The sequence below is a fragment of the Sus scrofa genome, chromosome 9 (assembly GCF_000003025.6).
Source record: "Sus scrofa isolate TJ Tabasco breed Duroc chromosome 9, Sscrofa11.1, whole genome shotgun sequence".
Taxonomy (NCBI): Eukaryota; Metazoa; Chordata; class Mammalia; order Artiodactyla; family Suidae; genus Sus; species Sus scrofa.
The window spans coordinates 77,679,541-77,692,991 of record NC_010451.4 but is presented as its reverse complement, the minus strand read 5'-3'; the positions used below and the strand labels follow the sequence as shown (position 1 = coordinate 77,692,991).

The window sequence follows — 13,451 nt, the reverse complement described above, 5'->3', positions numbered from 1 at the left end:
CACATAAGGATATGGTTGAAGACTGAAATATTAGCTTTCAGATTCAGGTTAAATACAAATGGTGGAATGATAAAGAACAAATTTAAGATAGTGGCTATCTGGGAGTTCCCTTCCTGGTGCAGCAGAAACAAATCCAACTAGGAACCATGAGGTTTCTGGTTCAATTCCTGGCCTTGCTCAGTGGGTTAAGGATCCTGTGTTGCTGTGAGCTGTGGTGTAGGTCAAAGAGGTGGCTTGGAGGCGGGCAGCTATAGCTTGGACTAGACTCCTAGCCTGGAAACCTCCATATGCTGCAGGTAGAGCCCTAGATAAGCAAAAAAAAAAAAAAAAAAAATTCGTGGCTATTTCTTATAGATAGGGGAATGGATTCAGGAAGGCATGCACAGGGATGCTAAAAAGACTATTTTATTTTTTAATCTGTCAAACTGGCACATGGGAGTTTATTATTTTATCCTCTACAGCATTTTGGGGTTTTGTGAGGTTTTTTTTCCCCATATATTTTTGGAAAAAAAAAAAAAGTCAGATATAGAAAGCAGAAAGGCATTTGTCTGCTGTGCTCATGGGTACAGAAAGAAGGGTTACCATCCAGCTCTCCTGTTCATCCCTTTCCCCTCTCTCCTCTCCTCCTACCAATCAGTGATGTTTTAATTTTCAGTCCTGCTATTCTTCTATCTCAACATGCCTGTTATAGGTTGTGGGCGTAAATGCAAAGAGACTCCGCTAGAGCTACTCTTTGTGATTGACAGCTCAGAAAGCGTGGGGCTGGAGAATTTCCAGATCATCAAAAACTTCGTGAAGACTCTGACAGACGGGGTTGCTCTGGACCTTGCCACGGCCCGCATAGGCATCATCAACTACAGCCATAAGGTGGAGGAGGTGGCTCATCTGACACAGTTCTCCAGCAAGGACGCCCTCAAGCGGGCGGTGGACAACATGCAGTATCTGGGGGAAGGCACCTACACGGCCACAGCTCTCCACGCCGCCAACCGCATGTTTGAAGCCTCCAGGCCGGAGGTGAAGAAGGTGGCCTTGGTCATCACAGATGGGCAGACAGATACCCGGGATGAAAAGAATCTGACAGATGTGGTGAAGAACGCCAGTGATATCAATGTGGAAATATTTGTGATTGGCGTGGTGAAGAAAAATGACCCCAACTTCGAGATGTTCCACAAAGAAATGAATCTAATTGCTACCGACCCAGATAGTGAGCACGTTTATCAGTTTGATGACTTCATTACTCTTCAAGGTAAGATGCTTCAGCTCCAGGAGAAAGGAATTTATACTGCCCTTCCAAGTACCACATCACTGGATTATCCTGAATGGAAATCAGGAGGCTAATGAGGCTTTTATCAGCATTAATTTGTAACACAGAAACTCAGGAAGGCAAAGACAAATTACCATTTCGTATCATTTAGTTCAGAGAATACAGTCTTTTAGGATTGGGGGCATTACTGAGATTAGTTCATTTCTAAAAGTTCCCTAACTTGGATAAGAGATGGAGCAAGCCAGGAGCAAGGCAGAAAATAGCCGTAGAATCAGAAGAAGTACATGATGAGCGAGAAAAAAAAAGTATGGTGATCCTAAGGGATGAGAGACACAGTGACTTTGATTATTCTCTTCTATTCTCTGTTCTTATGAAAACACCTAATGGAGAGTAAACAAGTTGATGTCAGGAGTTGATCTTAACAACTTTGCCTATTCTTCCTACACTCAGTCCTGATCCAATGGATTTTGCTATGCTGCTTTGCCCTTTCACATGAACTGGTATTTCCTTGTGAGGCCTTAAGACATTGACTCATCTGTGATTAAACTGCGATCAGTATCACTTTATAATGAAACATCCCAGTTCTTTGGAAACTGCTAGCTCTTTCTGGCAGGGCCCACACTTGGCTAGCTTGTGAAATAAGTAAAATTTATGCTTAACACCTTTGCAGGCTTCAGTTTGACCTCTTCCTTCCTTCTCCACCCATCTAGGAGCCTGACCTGATGTGGCTGGGCACAGGCCATCATCACCTCAGGCTGCCCCCAGCCTCCTCTGGGTACCAGGCTGGCTAGCCCTAAGGAGAACAGACCACACTCAGACCTTCCCACTTTCCATTTCCCGCTTTCTCCAGAACTTTCTAACCTGGGGTCCCTTAACACCCCATTGGATGACTGGAGGGTTTATCTGGTTTATTCAATCTCACTGGGCTGTTAATGTGTTAAAATGGCCAGAAATATTACACAGTTCAGAGAGAAGTTATATTTTAATAATTGAAAAGCATTGTCATCTTCACCAAAGGAGTTAGTCATTTGTTCTAAGCAGTGAGGGGTATGTGTTTTGACTAGCTGGCTTTTTGCAATGCCAGAAACCATAGGTAACCGCCTGTTAAACGTATTATAGGCAAGACTTGCTAATTCTACAGGGTAATTCGCAGTTAGCCAACACTCTGGGTAACAAGCATTGAAGTCATTCTTTTGCCTATTGAGCCACTGTATATTATTATGGAAGTTCCCAGGCTAGGGGTCAAATCGGAGCTATAGTTGCTGGTTTATGCCAAAGCCACAGCAACGCCAGAGCCAAGCTGTGTCTTCAACCTACACCACAGCTCATGGCAACACTGGATCCTAACCCACTGAGTGAGGCCAGGGATCGAACCTACATCCTTGTGGATACTAGCATACTAGGAGGTTCATTACTGCAGAGACATCATGGGAACTCCCATTGTATATTATTAAATTATTTAATTATTCTACAGGTGATGTAAAAATGCTTTAAAACTAAATTCCCTTGGAGTTCCCATTGTGGCTCAGTGGTTAATGAATCCAAGTAGAAACCATGAGGTTTTGCAGGTTCAACTCCTGGCCTTGCTCAGTGGGTTAAGGATCCAGTGTTGCTGTGAGCTGTGGTGTAGGTTACAGACCCGCGTTGCTGTGGCTCTGGTGTAGGCCGGTGGCTACAGCTCTGATTCAACCCCTAGCCTGGGAACCTCCATATGCTGCAGGTACGGCCCTAGAAAAGACAAAAAAAGACAAAAAAAAAAACAAAAAAAACAAAAAACACCCACAAAAACAACTTAGTTCCCCTCATGGTTGATGTCAAGGGATGGGAAAGTTCAGTTTATTTTAAGGAGAGCACAGAAGAGCTCTTTTTTTTTTTTTTTTTTTTTTTTTGTCTTTTTTATTATGGAAGTTCCCAGGCTAGGGGTCAAATCGGAGTTCCACTCAAGGCTGTAGCCACCAGCCTATGCCAGAGCCACAGCACTGTGGGATCCAAGCTGTGTCTGCAGCCTATACCACAGCTCACAGCAACACCAGATCCTTAATCCACTGAGCGAGGCCAGGACTTGAACCCATGTCTTCATGGATGCTAATCAGGTTTGTTAACCACTGAACCACGATGGGAACTCCAGAAGAGCTCTTTAAACAGGTTTTGAGTGATGTTTCATTGTTCCTATTAACCCCTTTTCTTTTTCTCTTTTAAAAGATACCCTGAAGCAAAAATTATTTAAAAAAAGTTGTGAGGATTTTGAATCCTACCTCTTCCAAGTTTTGGGTTCACCACTGCTTGAACCTAGATTTGGGCTATCAGGGGAAGAACTCAGTGAATCCACTCCAGAGCCCCGGAAAGAAATTTCTGAGTATGTAAGTAACTCTCTTGCTTAATTTGTTAGCCTAAAATCGTGTAGTCAGTCTCTTTTATATCAAAGGACATGCTGCCGTATGCTGTCAAGAATCAACTGAGGATGCCTATTTTCAGGCCCTTGGCCCTAAATATTTGTATTTGTGTCTCTAGATTTCTAGTTCTGAAAGAGCTCTGGGGCTTATCAGCATGAATATGAGATTTTAAGATAGTTCCATATTTTATAATTATTAAATGTTGCAAATAATATTATTATATTCCTGCCACCACCAAAAGTAATCCTATACACTAGACCAGATTAATATTATACTGTTTGAATCACCCACTTGCCACATTGGCAGATCTTTTCATACTGGGTCACAGTTCTCCCTCATATGTCCATGTATCTGCTCCCCACTTTGCACCCTCTCAAGTTTCTTCCCAGTGCACCCATGCTCACTCAGCCTGCCACTCTCCCACTGTTGCATCCGGGAACAGGGAGGGAGGCTCTGTACATGTATGGCACAAGGTAGATGCTCCATTTCAGAACTCCCCCTTTACGTGTGCATGAGAGAAAAACCTCCTGAATGAAAATGTGCTTGACAGATGTAATTGTCCTGGAGTTCCCATCGTGGCTCAGTGGTTAACGAATCTGACTAGGAACCATGAGGTTGCGGGTTCGATCCCCGGCCTTGCTCAGTGGGTTAAGGATCCAGCATTACTGTGAGCTGTGGTGTAGGTCGCAGACGTGGCTTGGATCCCGCGTTGCTGTGGCTCTGGCGTAGGCTGGCAGCTACAGCTCCGATTGGACCCCTAGCCTGGGAACCTCCATATGCCTCAGGAGTGGCCCAAGAAATGGCAAAAAGACAAAAATAAATAAATAAATAAAATAAAGATGTGCTCGTCCTGATTGCAAGCTTCTGGGCATTAACTTCCACCAATCAGGTCACGAGCAATTGTTAGTTTCTTTTAGGTTAAAAACTGGAAAGCCTCTCATTATTACTGGTGAATGAGTGTTGTAGCTTCTTCCCCACCAAGTTAAAACTACCTCAGTGGTAGGCTGATATCTGCAACACATTTGGACATCACTGAGCAACCAGGCATACAGCAGTGCCCCTGATGTGTAAGCTCAGTCAAGTTCCTCTGTTGCCCTTTTATGAAGCCTTCATAGGCATGAAAAATTCGTTATGAGCAAGCGTAATAATATTCCAGCCTTAGGATTCAAGTGTCTTGTTGGACTGAAGCCCTGAGACACTTCTGAATCAGCATTTGGGCCCAGGATCATTCAGGAGTCTGGCCTTGGATGCCATGCCTATGGGGACAGAGTTTAGGACTTGTAAGATTTTTATATTATGTTCAAAAAAGGACAGAAAGACCTGTAATATGTTTATAGTTGATTAAATACTAACTGACTTCAAGATGGGTAATTTCATATAGTGACAGATTGCTCCTGGACTGTAGATTGAAATTAACACACATTTATACCACGTGGCTTGTATCAGGGGGTCAACAAACCCTTTCTGTAAAGGGCTGTATAGTAAAGATTTGGCCTTTTGCCGGCCACTTGATCTCTGTTGCAGTGACTCAGTCCTGCCTTGGAAGTAGAAAAGCAACCATAGCCAGTAATTAAATGAATGAAAATGGCTATGTTCAGATAAAGCTTATTTCCCCAAACAGATAAAGACTCAGATTTGGCCATGAAAGTTTCCAGCCCTGGTCTTTATTGAGCACTTTAAAGTAAATCATAGAAGATAATGTACACAGTCTATCTCCTCCTGCTGTGTGACTTACCCCTTTGTCCCTCCCCTAGTCAATCTGTGTTCCTTTGTAAAAACTTCCTACACAGTGTGAACGTAAGTTTTCATCTAGCAAGTGGTGCCCAAACTGAGGTCTCCTTATAGTTCATGAAGTTCAGCAGCAGGTATTGATCACCTAATTGCAGTGTTAGGTAATGCCTCTTAAGACACAGTTCCTACCCTAGAGAAGTCTTGGTCTATCAGAGGATAAGTAAGTACAAGGAGTACTAAGAACTTTAGCAGAGTTGTGGCTGAAGCTGAAGAAATGGTGCAGTTAATTTCAGGGCAGATTAATGCAAGGGTTTACAGAGGAAGTGATGTTGAGCTGAGTTTTAAAATAAGGAAGTTTTTCAAGGCATGCCTACAGGGAAGTGTATTTCCAAGAAGAGGGAACATCTGGGCAAATGGGAATCCAAAAGGCATGGCATCTTAAAAAATAAGGACAAATTGAATCTAATTGGAGCCAAGAGTATATATGCTAAAATGGCGAGAGTTAAAATGACAATTTGAGGACTAATTATGAAAGCTTCATGTGTCAAGCCAAGGAGCTTGAACTTCATTCATAGGACAGGCAACCAGGAGAAAGCAGAGGAGTTTTTAAAGCAAAGGTCATATGGTCACACTGGGTTTTAGGGTGAAGATAAATAGCAGGAATGGAGGAGAGGAGACTGGATGTTGGGATATGGGGAATAATGGGCCAGGTGAGAGATGATGAGACCTTAAACTAAGACGGTGCCATTGGAGTAAAAGGAGGCCCGGGTTGGAAAGCCATTTCTGGGGTAGAATGAACAGGATTTAGTTAACTGAGTGGTTTGAGGTTTGGAAAATGGTTTGAGGATGACAGTTGGATTTCTAGGTTGGAGAAAGGTGAACTCAAACACCATCTACTGAGATGAAGAATGCAGGAGGCAGGGGAGGATTCTTTGAAGGAAAATAATGGGCTTAGTTTATACCAAAGTGACATGCAAGGCAATGACACAGAATGAGGTACAGCAAGACTGTCTCTGGTGTCATGACAGAGGAAGTCAGATACCCAGAGAGACACGTGATGTTAATAGATTATGACAAATGAAGTATCTAGTAGCTGGAACGAGGAGAGCATAAGAAGGGTAAACCCAAGATAGTTTGAATTTATAACATCAAGAGTCACATGGTAGGAAACAAAGCATCACATGGACCTCCATAGGGGGCCTCTGACTGAGATAGTGGGAGCTTGCAATGAACTTGAACTTGGATAGCCCCTCTTGTCTCCAGACTTTCTCACCCTGACTCTCTCTGCAATGCAGAAGTATTGAAGTAAGACTGTATTTTTTGCTTTTCTTTTTAGGGCTGCACCTGCAGCATATGGAAGTTCCCAGGCTAGTGGTCGAATCAGAGCTGCAGCTGCAAGCCTACACCACAGCCACACGGGATCTGAGACATATTTGTGACCTATAAACAGCTCACAGCAATGCTGGATCCTTAACCTGCTGAGCGAGGCCAGGGATCAAACCCATGTCCTCATGGATACTAACTGGGTTCATGTACTGCTGAACCACAACAGGAACTCCTAAGACTGAATTCTTAAAAATGAATGTTCCTAGTAGACATTAGGCTGAACAAACATGCATTTATATTCACATTTAGATCTCCATCGTAAGTATATATAATGTATACACATACACATAAATACAAAAACATTTATATATCTGTGGATGCACATCCATCTATAAGTTTAATTGCAGTATCCAAATATCTGAAGTAATGTGAATCTGTCAAAATCTTTTCAAGAGATATTTAGGAACCAGACAAAGGCTAAATACCACCTAGGGCTAAAAAAGAAACCTGAAGATTTTCTTCAATGAAAAGTGTCAATTATAAAAAAAGCTTGTGTACATAGGAAATCCTTATCTTTCACGGAACTAACCATGCTGGCACTTCATGTTCCTTTATCCTTTCTGGGTGTGGCAGGTTGGGGAAAGATTTCCGGGATGTGAATGGGAACAGTGCAATCAAATCAAGTAAACACCACTTAATCAGACCAAGTGGGTATATCCAGTAATGGCCCATTAAGCAAATAAGTATATTAATTTCCTGCATGAAGTCACGTTTTTTGGTCATTCTAAATTTATTAATAAAGTAATTTTGATGTACAGGGTATTTATTCACTGGAGCTGGTTTCTCATAACAATAGTCTAGATTTTTTTCTCCCCTTAAAAAGAGTAGAAAGGAAAGAAACCCTGTCTACCCTTTCCATAAAGCTTATTTTTTGTATTGCAAAAAAATTATTCCCAGAGTACAAATAACTTAGATAACTAGCAGCAAAGATTTCTTTCTCTCTGTAGAAAGGAGGCTGTGGAATTTCTATGAGGAAGGAGACTGCCAGTCTGGATGAGAAAAGTCCCTCTGAGGGGCTTCTGCATGAAGTGAGGAGGTGTGGTAGAGAAAAAAGGGGGACGTACAGTATCTCTTGCTTCTGTTTGATAGGGTCCTATTGTAAAGTCCAATGCCAGCCTTAAGCAGAGGATGCATGCTCCTCATTTCCATGGAAGAAATGGATATTCTGTATCCATGTAAATTACAGAAAACTAATACAGCCTGGCTTGGCCCCACCCTCTCTTTCAGTGAAACCTCATACCCACTCCCCTGCCCACTTGCCTCACTTCCCCTGCCCACCACTGTCATCAAGCTGCTCAAAGATCTCCATTTTAATTTTCACTCTATCTCTCACATCTGTTACTCTCCTTTCTCTACAATCCTTACTCACTCTTAATCCATCTCAAGATCCATCTAAGGGAGGCCACTTCTGAAACGAGGGTTCCATTGGCAGTTTTTTCGAGAACCAGAGCCTTAAGTAGGTTCTGCCTTGATATTGGCCCTGGATGAGTCCCTTCATCCTAAAACCTGACTGTGGGCTCTGTCCTCAACTCCGATGTGACCCTTGTTAATCTCATGCTGTTCTCTGAGGCCCAGTCCCTCCTGCCTCTTCCAAGACCAGGACCTTCCTTCAGTGTGGTGCCTTTCCTGCCAATACCTCTGACTCCTACCCTAGAGTCAGTTAATATGCTTCAGACTTCCATCTAAAAAAGGCCCCAAACCTCTCTTAGTTCACAGTTCCCCTTTGTTGCTGTCCTATCTCTATCTTTGTATAATAAAATTATTCCTCAGGCCAGTCTCTGCTATCTCTGTCTCACACACATACTCTCTCTCTCCTTCCCTCCATCTCCCTTTGGCTTACACTCCTTCCTCACTACCATTCCCTTGGGAAACCCTCTGAAGTCAGGCTACTGCCTCCAACATGCCACTGAAGCTCTGCTGGAAGAGTAACGCACAACCCCTTAATTGCCAAATCCTTAATTGCCCAGTTTCTTACCCAATTTCTCTTTTACATTTAATACCATGCCATCTCTTTTTTTTATTCTGAGAGTCCTCTCTCTTCTTGTCCTCCTTCCAAGCATTCTTTCTCATTGCTTTTGGGACTTTTTTTCTCTGTTTACTCCTTAGTATTAAACTCAGTTTTTCTGATATCTGCTCATAGCCTGCTTCTTTTATTCCATATTCTCTTTCTGACTTCCAAAGCCATGTATGCTAAAACTCTCAAATCTGCCTCCCCAATCCAGGTCTTTCTCCTGGGTCCCAAACTCATATTTTGATTGTCTTCTTCTCAGTGTCCCTCAGCGATTCATATGGAATATAACCACAGGGCTGCTCCTCTAGATTTCCTTCCCAGTGGTATATTCCTAACCAACCAGCCAGGAACCTGGCAAGAAACCGGGGATACACCTGTAGCTCTGTTCTCACTGTACCTTCCACACTTGGTCCTCCTGTCTCTGATCTGTTCTTATTATCCCTTGATTTATGCTCCCAATTCCCTTCTCCTCATCAGTACCTCTACTATCTTAGAGCAGAACCTCATAATTTCTTATCAATATTAATAATATGCTAAAAAGTCTTATCCCATCTCTCTTTTCTATATCCTCTTCAGTTTATCCATTGTTGATGGTATCATTTTACTTTATTTTTTGCTCTTTTAAAAATAATGTCATTGATAGCCATTAGGCACATGAAAAGACACTTGACATTGCTAATTATTAGATTAAGGCAAATCAAAACTACAATGGGAGTTCCCGTCATGGCGCAGTGGTTAACGAATCCGACTAGGAACCATGAGGTTGCGGGTTCGATCCCTGCCCTTGCTCAGTGGGTTAAGGATCCGGCGTTGCCGTGAGCTGTGGTGTAGGTTGCAGACGCGGCTCGGATCCTGGGTTGCTGTGGCTCTGGCGTAGGCCGGTGGCTACAGCTCCGATTGGACCCCTAGCCTGGGAACCTCCATATGCCACGGGAGCGGCCCAAGAAATAGCAAAAAGACAAAAAAAAAAAACCAAAAAACAAAAAAAAACCTACAATGAAGTACTGAACACTGGTCAGAATAGCCATCATTAAAACATCTGCAGGCAATATATGCTAAAGAGGATGTGAAGAAAAGGGAACCCTCCTACACTTTTGGTAGGAATGTAAGTTGGTGCAGCCACTATGGAAAACAGTATGGAGTTTCCTTAGAAAATTAGAAATAGAGTTATCATATGATACACTCATGGAGGTATATCCAGACAAAACTGTAATTCAAAAAGATACATACAACCCTATGTTCATACCAGTACTATTCACAATAGCCAAGACATGGAAACAACCTAAATGTTCATCAACAGATGACTAAAGAAGATGTGGTACATATATACAATGGAATACTACTCAGCCATAAAAAGAACAAAATAATGCCATTTGCAGCAATATGGATGCAACTAGAGATTATCATACTAAGTTAAGTAAAAGAGAAAGAAAATACCATGGTATCACTTACGTGAAATTTTAAATATAACACAAATGAACCTATCTATGAAAGAGAAACAGATGCACAGACATAAAGAACAGACTTGTGGTTGCCAAGAGGGAGGAGATTGGGGAAGCAGTGGAGTGAGAGGTTGGGGTTAACCAACATAAGCTATTATAAACAATGGATAAACAATGTCCTACTGTATAACACAGGGAGCTATATTCAATATCCTATGATAAACCATAATGGAAAATACTGTTTAAAAAAGAGAATGTATATATAGGCATAACTGAATTGCTTTGTTGTACAGCAGGAGTTAAAATGACATTGTAAATCAACTATACTTCAATTTAAAAATAACATCATTGAATTATTTCTCTTACGTGTAATTCCATTTTGGCTGAATTTTCTTAAAAACCTGTCTATTAACACCATGGCATATACTTTAACTTGGTATAAAGCATCCATGACAGAGTAGGAAAAATACATAAATATTTAAATACATCTGTATTTTCTTCCTATATCCTATTCAAATAAATTTTATAGGTTACTCAATCATGTTATACTCACTATTGAATGAAGTAGCCTACCAAAGGACATAATCAATACTTTCAAAGCTTTTTAAGCTTTTGAAAGATTTGGGACTATGCCTGATATTAGTTTAGTTTCTCCACTGCCATGAAAATTAAGTTGATTTCCTGAAATCAGACCTAAATATTGTAAATGGCCTCAACTAAGCCACATATACAGATATGGCTATATTGGTCAAACCACAAGTATTTGTTTATAAAATAAAACTATTGCTCTCTGATTGTGGTAGTCAAAAACACTCAAATTCTTCTTGATAAAACCTGGCATAACCACTAATAATTAGTATTTCTGGGGAAGTATCTGTATAAGGATCATATATGGCTAATCATAGATTTATTAGCCTTAGGAGAGTTCCTTTTCTATGGAGACAAAAAAAAAAAAAAAAAAAAAAAAATAACATATTGCAAACTGATTGAGAAAAAATATCCCAGATTTGGATGTCAGGAAACTTGGCTTGTAGCCCCAATGCTGAAGCTAAATCCTTCATTTCCTTGTCTCCAAAGTTTATACTTTTCCTAGTTTATCATTTTAGGGATTGGGATGCATCCATTTAGTATGCCGTGGTCTTTTTTTAGACTTAAAATTTATAGTGTATCTCACCCTGAATGACATCTTAGAAATGAGATCTGATAACCATTTGACATTTAGGTGACTCACCTATTTCTTAAGGTTTCTGTTTCCTCATTTGTAGAATAGGGAATTATTATCACAATATACTTCCTTTTGTAAAAGCTTGTGATCAGATCAGTCAAAAACCTTTACTGGGCAGTCCAGAATGGAGGATATTACATTAGTGAATGAGAGGGTTAAACAGAATAAAATCCTGCGGTTTACCTCTAGGAAAGCTGTAGCTGATCAAGGTAGATGCAGCCTAAACTTGGGGTGTTCCTGCAGTCCTCCGCAACCTTAAATGCAAATAGAGAGCATTCAGTTTAAGTGCTTGAATACTAAGAGACCTGGCAAAGAAGTGTTATCACCTGGGAAGAGTCAATCAAGGTCAGAACCTGATAGGTGCTGGCAGTGGAGCCAGGCAGAAACAGAGTGCCCATAGCCAGGTGGGAGAAACGTGGACCTGCACAGATGGGAAAGGCCAAGTCTGAGCACATGGGGTCATGCACATGATCATCTGCATTCACCCAGACAAGCCAGTAGCTCAGGTCTGAAGGGCTTGTCTGGGCTCTGGGTACTGAGCTACAAGGAAAATATTTGGAAATCAAAAACCAAAGGACCTTCTGGAATTTTCTGGCACCTGGCTAGCAGTTCTCCTTTAGGTTATACCTTCTATTCCCATTATTGGATGATGCTAGAAATCTACTTTCCTCTCCTTAAAGATCTGCTCTAAGGTTGAAAGGGACTGACAACAACACATGTGCTTGTGTTGCTACACGAAGCAGCCCTGGCCTCCTGGCGGAGGTCCCACATGCGCCCCTAGTTCCTCTTCCCTATTTTACTGTGTAAGCTGTGCTTGGAGTGGGGACCATTGTGGTGGACCAGTGAGGTGGGAGCAAAAATGTGCAGAGCTGATAGGCAGCCTGTTGTGTTTAGGTTTAAGATTTATTTAAAAAAAAAATACAGAGAATGCATATAAGAAACAGCAGGGTGCCCACCACCCAGACATAACTGGTTTTTCCATTTATTCATCACTCTTAAAGTCCCTGCCGTTTTTCTTCAGAGTCTCTTTCTCTTCCTCCTCCCTCTAGAAGCAGCCACTGTCATGTATTTGGTGTATATTTTATCAGTAAAGTTGGGGGCTGCTTAAATTACAGTTTCAGAGTTGGAAAGTATGTTAGGGTCTAATCATTTCCTATTTTAAAATGATGACATTAAAGCCTAGAAGAGTAATGAGTCCAAAGTGGCCCCAGTCCCCTCTCTCTCCATCTTTCTCTTACCCCTTCTGAATTTATCAGTGGCAAGTATTTACTATTCCATGCTCTCCAGATTTTAAATAAGGAAGAAAAAGCAGGAAAAGAAAAAGAGAAATGTGGCATGGCTTATCAGGGAAGTGCACATTGCAAAACAAGAAATAAAGGAGAGGAGAGGATTAAAGTTTAACCATGCACCTTCTAGAAGGGGAGCATTAGTACTAACTGGGTTATCAGGAAAGAGAACTGTTCCTGGGCGGAGGTGGGAAGGTTGGCAGCCTGAGGCAGAATGAAGGCCAGGAGGAACTGAAAGGTATTCCGGGAGAGGTGTGAGGCAGGGTTAGCAAGTGTGGAGAAGGCGGAAGACATAGATGAGTTGAAGAACTTTTCACCATCCAACTTCTTCTCTCTTTCCAATCATAATGTATCATAAATGGTGATTGTTTAAGGAAAGATATTAGTGGGAGTACAAGTTGGTAAAACTTTTTTGGAGAGAAGTTTGTCTCAAAAGGCTTAAATCTGTGTGTTCTTTGATCAGAATCAGACATGTGGTTTCCAACAAGACAAAAAAAAAGTGAATAAACTAAATGTTTAAAAAAGGCCATCATAATTATATATATCCTATATTCAAAATGGTTTTATAGAGTCACAGTAAAGTATTTGGAACCGCATTAAATTTAAAAAAGCCCAGAAAACCAAACATACAGTATGTATGTATGTATGTATTTTTAATATATGCACGTAGAAGAAACCACCTGGTTTATTTCTGGGAGGTGGAATCACTTGTG

The 13,451-nt window shown here is 41.3% G+C and overlaps 1 protein-coding gene and 1 long non-coding RNA gene across 5 annotated transcripts in view; one reads left to right on the top strand and one right to left on the bottom strand.

Moving 5' to 3' along the window:
• LOC110255476 overlaps positions 1 to 13,451 on the bottom strand; it is a 170,355-nt gene that overhangs the window by 106,235 nt on the left and 50,669 nt on the right. Inside the window, exon 2 of the long non-coding RNA XR_002335835.1 lies at positions 11,636 to 11,706. This is a non-coding gene — a long non-coding RNA (uncharacterized LOC110255476). The remainder of the gene's footprint in view (positions 1 to 11,635; positions 11,707 to 13,451) is intronic.
• Positions 1 to 13,451, top strand: part of COL28A1 (collagen type XXVIII alpha 1 chain) — a 171,050-nt gene that overhangs the window by 148,948 nt on the left and 8,651 nt on the right. For all 4 annotated transcript variants that reach the window (XM_021063396.1, XM_021063395.1, XM_021063397.1 and 1 more), the window contains 2 exons: positions 692 to 1,246; positions 3,467 to 3,624. In XM_021063396.1, the coding sequence (XP_020919055.1) occupies positions 692 to 1,246; positions 3,467 to 3,624 (713 nt within the window). The remainder of the gene's footprint in view (positions 1 to 691; positions 1,247 to 3,466; positions 3,625 to 13,451) is intronic.